We start from the raw sequence: 14140 nt of genomic DNA on the forward strand, positions 1-14140 counted from the left end.
GGGGTCCTTAAATAGGGAGTACTTAAGGCTCCTTTACCTTGCCCTGGCTCTTCCTTGAGCGTCAAGATCTACAGTAGGAACTCCAACCCGGACAAAGCGAGTGAAAAGAGATTGCTCCATGTTTGAATACTTCTGAAAGGCCATATTCTTAATGACTGGAGGTAACTGGTGATGATCACCAATCATAATCCAGCGTTTCAGTCGGCTAAAACCATCTTGAGGATTCTAGAAATGAAATGTGAGGAGATGACAAAAATACTCTGATTAATATATTGTCCTGTTAGTCTATAACCAATTGCTCAAGAGTCCTGCTATTTAAAAAACAGCTTTACTGGCTTACTAATTCTCATTCACCAGTTCCACAGAGAGGAATCTGGAAAGTTTATAGAATGACTTGTGAACCACAAACAGGTGCTGTCACCCTTGTGACTGACAGTGGGTGAGGGAGGGTGGAGGGATTAGGAAGGCGGGCATGGAATTACCCTACTTTAACAGGTAGGGCAAGCCAAAGGAGGCTCAGGTCAGAATTGGGCAAATGGTACACAGAAAGAAAAAGATACCCAAGCAATGAAATGGACAGATGTCAAAGTAGATACTCTATATTACAATCATGCCAAGAGCCACACTGAAAATCTACAAAGCAGTAAAAATTATGTCTTTAATTTCCCACACTACTACTTCGATTTGCTACTTTATACATCTTATTCCTTGAAACATACCCTGATAAAACACATTCTAAGTCCCAAATAAGTTGGCTTATAAAACAACTTTTAGATCTATTCTTAAACTGGGAATTCCACATTTTGTTTTTAATTCTTCCATAGTAAAGACTATTGTACAATAAAAAACGTTCTTAAACATTGCCATTTCACTCAGAAAAATTAAGGCATAAAATAAAGAAAAGCAATGTACTCAGTGAATATCAAAAACAAGTCTAGAAACAACTCTAACAAAGGAAGAGAAAAAAATAGCTCATCTACCCTCTAGACGGCATAACAATGTAATTTTCTTGATTAAAATTACTAAGTCTTTTCAAAACTTAAAAGATAAACTATGAATTTTTAAATAGTACTCCCGGAAACAAAACAAACTACTAAATAACCAGTGAATAGATTAAAGGACATTTATAGGCTTAAAATAGAATAGCAAACATAATGAAGTTAAAGAGAATATGTAATTACGACAATTAGCACCCCAAAACTGTGTAGCTTTTTGACACTGTCCCCCAGAATTCTTCAAACTCTACTTTCCTTGTCTCAGATATCCATTTCTTACCTGTAGAAGAAGAGGTATAAAAGTTTCTATCTCCAGAATTTGAGCAGCCTCTTCCATTAAAATGTTGTCATACTGAGAGATGGAGAAAAAGGAAAGCTTGTCAAAAAGACAGCTTGAAAGACAAAAAAACTACCACCATAACTATAACAACTATCCAAAGAAACCCCAAATAATTTCAGATAAAAATATCATACAAATTATTCAAACAGAAAGTTCATGATTTTTTTATCGTGATGCCCCTGCTTTTCTAGTTCAAGTCTGTTACCTCAGGGAAACCCCCGAATATGTAATTTTACCTTGAAGTGATCTCCTACATAACATTTCTTGCGTTGCATATCAATTTGGTTATTTTCAGTTCAGTTCATTAAGTTCTACATAAGCAAGAATGAATTTATGATTATATATGAGGTCATTTCCATTGGTATTCTTACCCCAGGTAGTAGTTTGGGGTACTTTTTTCCCCCTTATGACTCCTACCCAGCACTTGACAATCTACCACTGTTTTACCCCTGGCATTCAATGTGTCATCAAAGCATGCAATTTTATTTCAGAACTCTCTCACCATTTCTACTACCACCACCACTAAATTCCAAGCCACCGCTCTACTACCAGAAATCTCTTTTACTAGCCCCTCCCTGGCTTGCCTCTCCTAAACCACTGATACAACAGGCATCAGTTCAACTGGTTTCAAACCTTTCACTGGCTTCCAATTATCTTAGGAAAAAGAGCCTTGAACAAGGCCTGTAATAGCTGTATTAATCAGGCCTATATTCAATTTGACCCATCTTCCTCTCCTCCCTTAAATGCCACCTTACGCCTTACTAATTAAGCTTCAACCACGTTGACATATTTCATTTTCTTAGAACTGGCAACACCATTCTGGCCTTAGGCGCTCTATAATACCATTCACTCTTCATTTTTTGTCTGCTTGGCTCTTCCTCATTCTTAAAGTACCTGCTTAAAACCCATTTTATCCATGTCTTCTCTGACCTCCCAGGTTAAACATGATTTCACAGAACTCTCTTCCTTTGTCTCACAGGACATTACAATTTGTAATTCTATCTGTATATTTACTTGTTTGATGCCTGCATCCTTCCACTATCCCAGCTTCCAGTAACATCAGGCACTGCACATTTATAAAATAATAAAAAATCAAGTCTTTCTCCAACATTAAGAAATTTCATTCTTTTTTGATGATTACTGCTCTCCCATCTGCTCAATTCTCTTTTAGATCTATTCTCAACATGTTTTCCTTCCCCTCCACTTCTAATTCTGTTTGTTACTTAGTGTGACATCCTCTTCCTTGTCTTATTGGTAAAATACCTTCTTTGAGAATCACTAAATACAAATTACAGTTCCTCTGTTTTGTGTTTTTGAAGTTTTCTACTCTTATTTTGTCTCCTTGGAAGGTAGAAGGTAGGAGCATATTTACTCTTTATGCTTAATTAACTCTGTCTTTTATTTATTTCATTACGATTTTTTTTTTTTCAATTTCAGCCATCCTGCCAGGGTGCCCTATTCACTCTGTTTTTTAAATGGATTGTTTACATACACTGTAATTTCTGTGCTACTCATTTTTACCAAACTATGCTTGTATTTGTTTGTCTAAGACAAGTAGCTGACATGAATTTCAACTGGACATCCAATGATGAAAGTTAAGGTTCAATTCTGTACTGTTTCTTACTGAACATACCTAGAGGTATGTGGATAGGTGTCTTTTCTAGCTCTATCTGATGCTGAATTTCCCTATTACAAGTATTAATTAGGTCATCTCAGTGGAAGATTAGGAGGAGGAGTTCTAAGATCCACATTTTCTCACAAGTCCCTGTGTGGACTCAGAGGATAATAGACATGATACGCAAAACAGAGTGGGAGCAGCTCAAGATGGTTTCAAGAGCCTGCTTTCTGAAAAACAACTCTGAAAATCTAATGCAAATTAACTTACAAAAAATGTATATGTATAGATTCTGCTTTTTAAAAGGCAATTTTAATCACAAAGCAAAATTATGAAATAACCATATTGGGCACATTAAGGAAAGAAAAGAGCACATGACTGTGCATGCATGTCTCCCTGGGATGGCACAGGGTCAAAAGACAATGTCGAAAAAGCAGATTGATTGATTTGATTGATTTTATAAAGACTTTATTTATTTTTTTGACAAACAGAGAGAGAGAGAGAGAGAGCATGCATAAGCAGAGGGAGCGGCAGGGAGAGGGAGAAGCAGGCTTCCTGTTGTGCAGGGAGCATGGCTCAATCCTAGGACCCTGGGATCATGACCGGAGCTTAAGACTGACGCTTAACCGACTATGCCACCCAGGCACCCCTGAATGCAAATTTAACATTCTTTATTGATACAGATAAAAAGAACACAGAAAATACTGAAAGTTGAAAGAATGGCTGATCAGGGGAGTAGGGGACTGAATTTCTCCAGGTGAAGTAGCTCTACAAGTTTTTTAAATACTTAAACCAGATACAGGGGAAGTTTGACGAAAATAAAACCTCAAAATTAAAAATATAAAAGATCTAAGGACTACTATCAGCACTTATACTAACTATATATGTATAGCACCATGTAAGCAAATGATTAATCAAAGTTTGATAGGGTCCAAGTACTGTTTTTTTTTTAGAATACACATGTGAGGAGTGCCTGGGTGGCTCAGCTGGTTGGGCAACTGCTTTTGGCTCAGGTCATGATCCTGGAGTCTCAGGAACCCTCCCACATAGGGTTCCCTGTTTGGCAGGGAGTCTGTTCTCCCTCTGACCTCTCCCCTCTCATGCTCTCTCTCTCAAATAAATAAAGTCTTAAAAAAAAAATGTGCATGTGAAAAAGCTGCACATCATAAAATATTAATTATGATTGTATCATTTCCCTTATTAAACTGATATGACTTAATATCAAATACAAAGCATATTTTATGTCAGTCCCAAGAACAAAGTATTTAGATGAAAATTCTCACTAATAATTTGCAAAAGGGTAATTCACACCACTAGCACAAGTTCATAGTACCTTTTAATAAAATTATCGTGCTTGTGCTAACCTTGCAGCTGAGGAACCTTCAGTCTAAGATAGCAACTATTCTATCACCTTGAATTTATTTAGCACTTATCCTCCAGTGAGCTCACATTTAAAAATTGTCAGTCACTTTCATTAACAACAAATGCTTAATGTTAACTCTGAATTCAAACCAGTACACAAACCCTATTTTAAACACAGATAAACCAACTGCAGCAAAGTTAAATGATTTTGCATTAAAGTCAGAGTTTAGGCCAGTATCACTAGCAAAGTTATAAAGAGCCTACAAATTCAAATTTACTGCTTATTTATTACATTCCATTTTAAACAAGTCATAGGTTATCAAGGCTATGGTGCCCATTAGCTCTTGTGTCTTTTTCATATGATGTAATCATTTTACTATCTGATCTACAGTCTTATAAGAGTACTCCATATCCTCATATGGAAGGCTTTCCATCTACTGAATGAACAAATTAGTGGGAGTGGCTGTGCATTTAAAATATGAACAATGTAAGCATATAAATGTCTAATAGGTGAAAAACACTGTCAAATTTTTTAAATAGTTTTTAGTTATATTTGGAGATCTTTTTAACACAGTGAAAAATCAATTTACCTTAACAAATATTAGAATTTTTTTAGACAATCATATGGTTATGTTATTTAATGGACATACAACTGATAAACAGACTCAGAAAAATCAGATTTAGATTTCACTAATCATATAAACATCAGAGATTACCACCACTTTCAGAAAAGACATTTTTAAGTAATTAGAAATGTGAACTTCAGTAAGAGGTAAGCCAGTCTTCAAGGGAAATGGCCTTGGTAAAGGAAGGAAAGGAAAAGAAAAGGAAAATTTAAATTAAAAAAAAAATAAAAAAAAAAAAAAGAAAAAGTCAACAAAAGAAAAGGAGAGGAAAGAGAAATCTAATAGCTGACAGCTGATCAACTGAGGAATGAAACTCTAAGTCCCCACCTTGAAACCTAGCTTGACTAAATCATGTCGCTTTAAGGCAGCATGAGTACATGTCATAGCAATGATTTTGGCTTCTTTCACCAGAAGGTATTTAGATCTGTCCAGTCCACTTCGAAGCAGTTCAGAAGCTCTGAATTCCTATGGGATTGGGGGTCAGGGAGAGAGTATTTTAGGAAAATAAACACGTTTCATGCATACATTCACATAATCCAGTTTATCAGATTTAATTCCTAATTAATTAATATAAATATATCATAAACTAAGCCTAATGAATTACAATTCTGTTCATTATTAATTAGGTACTAATTGAATTCATATAATAACTGACATTGAAGCTATAATATGGACCGTTTTTTGTAGAAGGTAAAATATTGACAGTTATTAAGAATACAGAATAAAATATCTATCACCACAGTATCTACTCAAGGTCCCTCCACAAAAACAGAAACTTTTTCAAGTATTCATAACAAAGGAAATTTAATGCAGGGGGTCTGGTTTCACAGGTGACAAAGGAGCACAAAAACGAGCCAGGGAATGAATGGTTGAGGCAACCCAGAGATTAGCAATAGCAGGAAGTTTGACCATTCCTAGGCTAGAACAGAGAAGAGAAGGAGGCAGTGTTTTCAGAGCCCAGAGACTGGGGTACCAGAACAAGCTACAACAACAATCATAGCAAGCCAGGCCAACAAAAATTGGGGCCATGAAAGAGATGAAACCCAAGACAACTGATGGAGAAATATCCTAGCTTCTCTATTCCTGTCACATTTTTATTGGCTAAACCCAGCCAGAAGTCAGCTAATATGGGAGGCCAGGAAATTAAACCTCCAAGGATCAGCTCCACCTCTGACCATGGCAGAGGATCCCCAGAGAGCAGGGTAAAATGATGGACAACAGAGATTAAGTGAGGAGCAAACAAGCCTAAGCAGAGTGCCTAATATCAAGTGTTATAAATTCGGAACATTATGCCATACTTTAGATATTTTTAACATTTTTGTTTTCTAAATAATTAAAACATGACAGATACAGGAGAAGTAGTCTGTTTAAATCTCTCCCTACCCCTCCCAAGACAACTACTATTATGAACTAAATGTTTTTATTCTTTTACTTTGTTTCTATAATCATGAACATACTCTAATATTATTGTTTTATAGGTTCTAAATTTTATTTATTATTATACTATATATTTATTATTCTGTACCTACATCTATCCACCTACCCCCTACCTAAACCATACATCAATATTTACTGAACATATACTATGTGAAGTAGAGATATCATCTTATCTAAAAGGTATAAAGACAAAACAGATACAGTCATTGCCCCTCTTACCTGGAATAATCCTAAATCATCTTACTTAGGAATCTGAGCCTGAATGTGATCCCTTTATGAGGCTGCTATAGTCCTCCAATGATGTTTTCCATCATTGGGAAGTGGCATTCTCAGATTCCAATTCAAAGAAACACTGTTGAATCTCTTGAGGGAAGCATTCCTTTCTTAAATGCTAAGCCTTTTACACCAGAAAAGTCAGAGCAATGGGGATTGAATTTAAACCTTAATTTTTACTCAGTCTTGAACTAAAACTATAAATGTTTTCAATAATCTCACTTTAAAAAGTAACAATCTGGTTTGTAATGTGAATATTCCATTTTACCTTATTAAAAACAAAACAAAAAAAAAACCCAAACAACTAAACTTAAAGCCTTTAAAGTCAAGTTAAAAAAAACTCTGAGAATCCTTACCTCGAGCTGAGTGAAGATTTTCTTAATATGCCTGAAACATCCTTCAGCAATTTCCATGTCTTCTTCGTAAGATCGGCCTTTAAAAATGGGTTGAGGGGCATTTGCAAAGTATTCATGAAAAGGGAAGAAAGTGGAGACTTCCGTAACATCCGGCAGCGTACTACTTTTATTTTTCACTTTGCTGATATATTCTTCCCAACGAGACATGACCTGTGAAACAAAGGGATTTGAGATTATATTTCTTAGTTAATTATTATGTCTTAAATGATAAAATAAAAAAGAAATCCAGTAAAAATAAGACCTACTAAGTAAAGGGAAAGAAAAAGAAAAGCAATCCCTGACCTAACGGGACTATTTCTTTTTCTTCTTTTTTTTTTTTTTAAACAGGACTATTTCTTATCCGAGTCACTGACAGACTGCCTTTTAATAGGTGACTTTTAAGATTATTGAACAAAGGCTCTTTAATCAAAACCAGAGAAACTAAGGGTGCCTGGGTGGCTCAGTCGGTTAGATGCCCAACTCTTGGTTTCAGCTCAGGTCATGATCTTAGTGTTGTGAGATCCAGCTGGGCTCTGCGCTGGGTATGAACCCCACTTAAGATTTTCTCTCTTCCTCTGCCTCGCTTCCCCACACTGCCCACCATGCTCTCTCTCAAAAGAAAAAATATATGTGTATATATAAGGATAAATAAAAATATAAATAATTTATGAATATACATAAACCAGAAAGAACCTCAGGGTCACCTATGGGACTTTATCTCAGACATTTCAGATTCTCCATGTATACTCAAAACAGTATTACTGATGTTTAAACAACAAACAAACAAAAAAACCCCAATTCTCTGGACAAAGAAATTCTGATATTTTTTTCATTATCTCAGTTTTTCTCCATATACATTAAATCCTACTTTAGCAGCATTTTAGTAAATGCCAACCCTTCTCCTAGACCTTTATGATTTTTCCAATTCTCTTTGGTATATTTACAAAGCACTTCTGTTAAACTGAGTATATATTTGAAAGCTCATTTTATGACTTTTGTGATGTAGTTATCCTGGTACATTTTACTATGCCTCTACCATGCGGTTCCTGCTTAATCTCAATTTTGGTAATTCTCCCAGTCAGGGTTTATTCAAGAGTGGTTCTTAGGCAGAACATCTAAGAGGCTAAATAAAGATGTAGATGATTCCTGGATGCCACCTCCTCCTGAAAGAGAATCTCTGGGGACAGACCTTGACAATTTACTTTTAAAATAACTTTCCCATGTTGAAAATTGTTGATTGGTACCGTGAGGCTCCAAGTTCGGTTTTCTCAAATCGATTACTTAAGCCTCCACAAATTTTTAGATTATTTCTCCTACTTTTAAAGGGAGTTTTCACTGAGAGCCTAGTGATTTTGATTTTGTGCCAAATACACATTTAGGCATGATATTAGCCATTATTCGAAGTTCTAAACTGCCTGAGTCCAATGCAGGCTACTTTGTAAGATGATGTTTATCTTCTCTATGTCATAAGAAACCATGAAATCTGATCATTTTGAATGGACTGACCTGGTCTGTGTATCCACTTATGAACATACACCTATTCTTTATTTTTATTCTTTTATTTTAACCTTTTGTATTCTTTCTTATACATTTTAAAGTTTCAGTGTTACAATTTGGATTTAAAATACACAAATAGTATGAGTACAAAGAGAACAAAGTTACATAAAATTCTCCATTATATAATTATGCCTTAAGTTGCTTAAAATTATTAGTAAACCAAATGACTATTAAGGTTTATTTTTGTTCAAATATTTAGTTTTCCACTTCTCAATGATTTTCACACCTAAAAAATTAACCCTAACCAAAGCAAAAGCACACCTTTAAATTGAAGTCAAAAGAATTTTTAACTACTCTGAAATCAGTTCTAAAATGTAACTTATTTTTAGAAATTTGAAAGGAGAGTTATGTTTCTCTTTGTTAGTTGATTAATATGAATAGAAGTATGTTACAGAATGGTACTTTGTTACCACTGGGTAGCTAGTAAAATTAGTTATATTTCTATAGTAATGAAAATAAAGAGCAAGACTAGAAAATTTGTCAGTAGCAAGAAAGAAAAAGGAAAAGAATTTAAAAAGTAGCAACACTGGCCTTTCAGTGAATGAGTCATCAAGAGAAGCTATTTAGCTAAGAAAATAAAAGATAATAGGAAATACAAACATTTAATAATCACAGATATAGCTCTGGCAACAGCATACATTTTAAACTACTCAACAAAAAAAAAAAACAGGCTTTCAAGAGAATTTCAAGAACCCATCTCAGTGTCCAACTGAAGACCATATGATTTAAAAACTCTGAAATCTCTTACCTGATATAAGAAGAAATAGCCTGCAGTTTCACAAGTATATGAAGCATCTCCAGGAACCCCTAGACTCTTTTGTAATCGTTTAACTTCTTCTAAAAGTTCTATTCTTCGAGCCAGGACATAATTAACTCTTCCATATCTAGACATTTCAATTAAGCAAAAAAGCAAAGTTATGTAATGATGAAACTTATAAGGATACTGTCAGCAAAACATTTGAGGAAATCATAATGGGGTGCCTTAGGTGGCACAGTCAGTTAAGCATCCAACTCTTGGTTTCAGCTCAGGTCATGATCTTGGGATTGTGGGACTGAGCCCCTTGTTGGGCTCCATGCTCAGTGCAGAGTCTCCTTGACATCCTCTCTCCCTCTGCCTCCAGCCACTCCCATGCCCCATCTCTCTCTCTCTCTCTCTCAAATAAATATATTTTTTAAAAAACCACAATAGGGGCACCTTGGTGGCTCAGTGGGTTAAAGCCTCTGCCTTCTGCTCAGGTCATGATCTCAGGGTCCTGGGATTGAGCCCCGCATCAGGCTCTCTGCTCAGCAGGGAGCCTGCTTTTCCTCTGTCTCTGCCTGCTGCTCTGCCTATTATGATCTCTCTCTCTGTGTCAAATAAATAAATAAAATCTTAAAAAAAAAAAAAAAACAACAAACAACCATAATAGAAACTATAAATGGGCAAATAGGAAAATAAAGTAGAAAACACTGTTTATATTTAATGTAAATGGTAGTTCTTGGATCAGTGTTGATCTGCAAACATCTTAATGATCTGTGAGGAAGGAAAATCAACTGTATCACTAAATGCAGCATTTAAATAATTTCTGTTTGTTTGTTTTGTTTAAATAACAAGACCTTCACAAAGAGGGAAACAGTACTGTGCATTCTGGTGCTAGTTCATCTTATCACAGACCAAGAATACATAGTTTACAGACTGGCTGCTTTGAATAACCCTGTTTTACATTACAATATAAGTAGATTAGTTCTAAAGGCTTCACAATGTAATTTTAAAATGTATCTGATCATTCTTTGTTGTCTCAGCACGTAGCCTGGCACCTGAACCTAGTAGATTCATAAATACTTGCTGAATAAGTAATAAAACTGAAATTTGAAGAGTACCTGACTCAGAGGCATGTAATTAAGAGAAAAACAGTGAACCAGAACTCTTTCCATAATAAAAAAGTACCTTCTATAACAACCTTTTAACATTAAACAAAAATTAAAATAGTGTAAACACAAACACTGCTGCTATCATGTTCAAAGACTTGACAGAGAGAAATCATCTTCTTGAATGCTCTACAGATCAGATATTCACCTCTGAGCCAGCAAGAATGACTGAGAATAAAGGGATATAAGAGAGAGTCTATGTTTAAAGAATTTTCCAACTTAGAAGGATATAAATGTTATACCAGGTAACCTCTTTCTGTTTGCTTATCTAGAGTTGAATGATTTTTCTATAATCAACATTTTGGTAATGAGAAAAAAACTGAAGATGCTTATAAGGAGACCGTAATAAAATACCAAAATTCTTGTGATAAGTGTTAAATTTTAAAAGCAATATGCAATGGAACTCTGTGTACTATTAATTCCATTATTCCATAAATCTAGTTATACTAAAAAAATTCTTAATTTAAAGAAGCGATGTATACAATTATAAATAATAGCATGTTTACAGATGATTATTAAGAAGAAGACTAACAAAAGTTGTCTTGCAGTAGTAGAATTATGGATTCACTTTCTAGTATCTCACAAAGTTTAAAAAATTTTCTTTAGGGAAAATGATATTACTTTTATTATGAAATGATAATTTCATTTTTTTAATTGTAATTTTTTAATTACCATAAAAGGAGAGAAATTAAAGAATATACCCAACTGAACAAGCTCATACCTACTAATACGACCTGGGGCTTAGCTTATATATCAGAAAGCAAAAAGTATTTTTTTCTTCAGAATCTTGGTATTACCTGAATTCTTTTTACAGCTCTACTTCTGTACTATTATAATATCTTTGAAAAAAACTATAAATTCTACTGCAGTATAATTATAATTACAGTATTTAGCATTTCACCAGCAACTTTATGTTCACTAAATGCTGGATTATTAAATTTTAGAGTATAGCTCACTTTTGTAAGTTGAATATGAAAAAATATACACAGCAAGAATTCAGAGAACTATCTCTGGCTAACCCCAAATTAAGAATCTAGAGCCCCAAATAACTTAATGTGTGTTGCTCTTGCCCTATGATTTTTTAGAAGCTAACAAATGTTTGGTGAGCTCTGTGATACAGGAACTCAAAATAGATGCAACATAATAATTTAACACTCCTTTAGCTCTTTTGATGTCTATGATCAATTTCGTCAAAGGTCAAGTTTAATAGCCAAAGGCTGTATTAAATATGTGCAGCTGTTTGTTATGATTATTAACTGAAATCATGCTTTCAAAATGGATTTAAATATAAACAAGTGAACTATTATAAAGAAAGTTTGAAGAGAACACCTAAAATACTAACAGCAGAAAAAATCGGATTTGTAAAATTTTAGTCATTTTATTTCATGTAATGTTGTAATGTTAAAGTCCAGCTAAATGGCAATTAAGTATCTGTAATAAGACTTACAACCCCAAAGCTTATACTGTCGTTAATCTTCAACTGTGTTTCATTAAATTTATTAATTGATACCTAAAATACACACAAATTAAATGTCTGGATGAAATATGGAAAGGATCAGGTAAACTCATACAGTCTGAGTGGGCAACATTAAAAATTATCTCAATAAATAGAGAACAATCGGCAATATGCAAATTTTAAAAGATGAAAAAGATAACTCTTTACTGAAGTAACTATTCTTTAGTAAAAAATGGCATAAACACAAAGAACTGGGATTGAGGGAGACCATGGCCAGACTTTTAGGTCAACTACAAGCAGGTTATGCTAGAACCTTTCAGAATCAAGTTGCATTATTCATGACTCTTGTCTCTTGATGTTTCTTTAATAAAGAAAAAGAGAAGGTTAAAAATTGTTTTGTATATCATTTCAAAACTCATCCTCATTTGCTTACCTGCTGAAATCCTTCTCTGTCTCCAGCTCTTCTTCCCCATGACCGAGACGCAGGAGGTGGCGCTCATCAATGTCTAAAGCCATGATCTTCTCAAACAACTGGTTCAGGGCCTGGAGAATAAAACAAAGAGGATGATGGTGAATTTTAATGAACCAGCAGCTGCTTCAAAAGTAAGAAAAACCAAAATTTAGGAGGATAGAAAAGAATGAACATTGCCCAGTCAGAAAAGAATCAACTTCAAAACATAGAAACAAGTCTTATGTTAGGGCATTTATAATCTAAATGAAACAGTATTTTTCTTGATTCCTGATATTGCTGCCCACATATATTTTGGTCAACTAATTAACTGAAAACCATAAAAACCATCTAATCATTAAATCTTTGCTTCTAATTTATGAAAAAAAGAAAGACTTCAGATCAGTTTCTGTCTTCCCCAAATATTAAGAGTTACTAAAATCATTAATGACCACACCAAGATTTCACTCAATAGAATACCCATGGTTTGCAGAAAACTGAAACATTTTTGTGGTTGGAGGACTCTCAGGTAGTGAGTGTGTGGGTGCAATACATCAAGAGGACCACAGAGTAGAAAGATAAAGAGCTTCATTCAAATCTTAGGCCAAAGGTCTAAAGTTTTCTATACAACAATGAGTAGAGCACTCATTTATTGCACACTATTCTGATGGAAGCCATCTAGAGGTCACTCCTTTCCACCTATGAAATGCTCTTATTTAGGGTTCCCTTAAATCCTAGTATTAATGACCTGACCATTTGCAGTTACAATGTGTTGCAGAAAGGCAAAAGTTCCACAGTATGGAAAGATAATGTTAATTTTAAAGATACCATTTAAAAGTCAGCCAAACATCTGTCTTAACTACTCTCAATCTAAACCTGCCCATGAAGTCAACATCCAGTCTTATAAATATCCAGGTATAAAATATAAAAACAGATATTCTTTGCTGTCAAAATTCTAGCAGTCAGAGCTCAGATACTGAAGAAATCAATATAAATTTTCAGAAAAAAATTCCCCAGTATCGAAACTCTTGATGTTCTCCATTTAAAACCTGGGATCCAATGGATCAGACCACATGGCATTATTCATTATCCAAAGTCAGGAACCACAGAGATTTAGAGAACAAAAAATACTCCGACACTGCATTCCCAGAAAAAACTGCAAGACTTCATTATGAATTAAATACTGAAGAACTTTTTGCAGTTAAGTATGCAAATGAAGATCTGACAAAGGAAACAACTTTACAGCCACAAATCATCAATTTAATAGATGTCACTGAGGATGATATGATTATCAAGGGTCATTCATTAGCAAACAATGAAGTCTTCTGTTATATTGGTAAAACAACCTTCTCTGTAATTATACTACACAAATCAATCATAAGTAGAAGATTCTACAGAAAGTTATTATCAAGTTACGACAAAACTAACTAAAAATACTATGTAAAAACAGTAACAGATGAATTACTCTTTATTCATTTTAAGAATCTGGATATAGGTAAGATTTCTACAGATTAAATTTTACTAAGAAGAAGAAAAAAGGCCTTTACATAATTTGTTTCCTTAATTAAGATAAAGCCTAGGTCAACCTTTTCCCCCTGCACAATTTTATTATAATATTGTATTACTGTATGCAATATTATTGAACAATCGTATATTATATAATTATATACAGTTTAGTACAATATTGTTATTATTGTAGAATAACACACCACCATTACTTAAAAACTT

The 14140-nt window shown here is 34.2% G+C and overlaps 1 protein-coding gene across 1 annotated transcript in view; it reads right to left on the minus strand.

Moving 5' to 3' along the window:
* Positions 1–14140, minus strand: part of AQR (aquarius intron-binding spliceosomal factor) — a 94915-nt gene that overhangs the window by 12861 nt on the left and 67914 nt on the right. The window contains exons 24-29 of the mRNA XM_059181102.1: positions 12398–12507; positions 9349–9484; positions 7005–7214; positions 5266–5403; positions 1276–1347; positions 38–225 (exon numbers count right to left, since the gene is read on the minus strand). Coding sequence (XP_059037085.1) covers positions 38–225; positions 1276–1347; positions 5266–5403; positions 7005–7214; positions 9349–9484; positions 12398–12507 — 854 coding nt within the window. The remainder of the gene's footprint in view (positions 1–37; positions 226–1275; positions 1348–5265; positions 5404–7004; positions 7215–9348; positions 9485–12397; positions 12508–14140) is intronic.

Source organism: Mustela lutreola, chromosome 7, assembly GCF_030435805.1.
Source record: "Mustela lutreola isolate mMusLut2 chromosome 7, mMusLut2.pri, whole genome shotgun sequence".
Classification (NCBI taxonomy): domain Eukaryota; kingdom Metazoa; phylum Chordata; class Mammalia; order Carnivora; family Mustelidae; genus Mustela; species Mustela lutreola.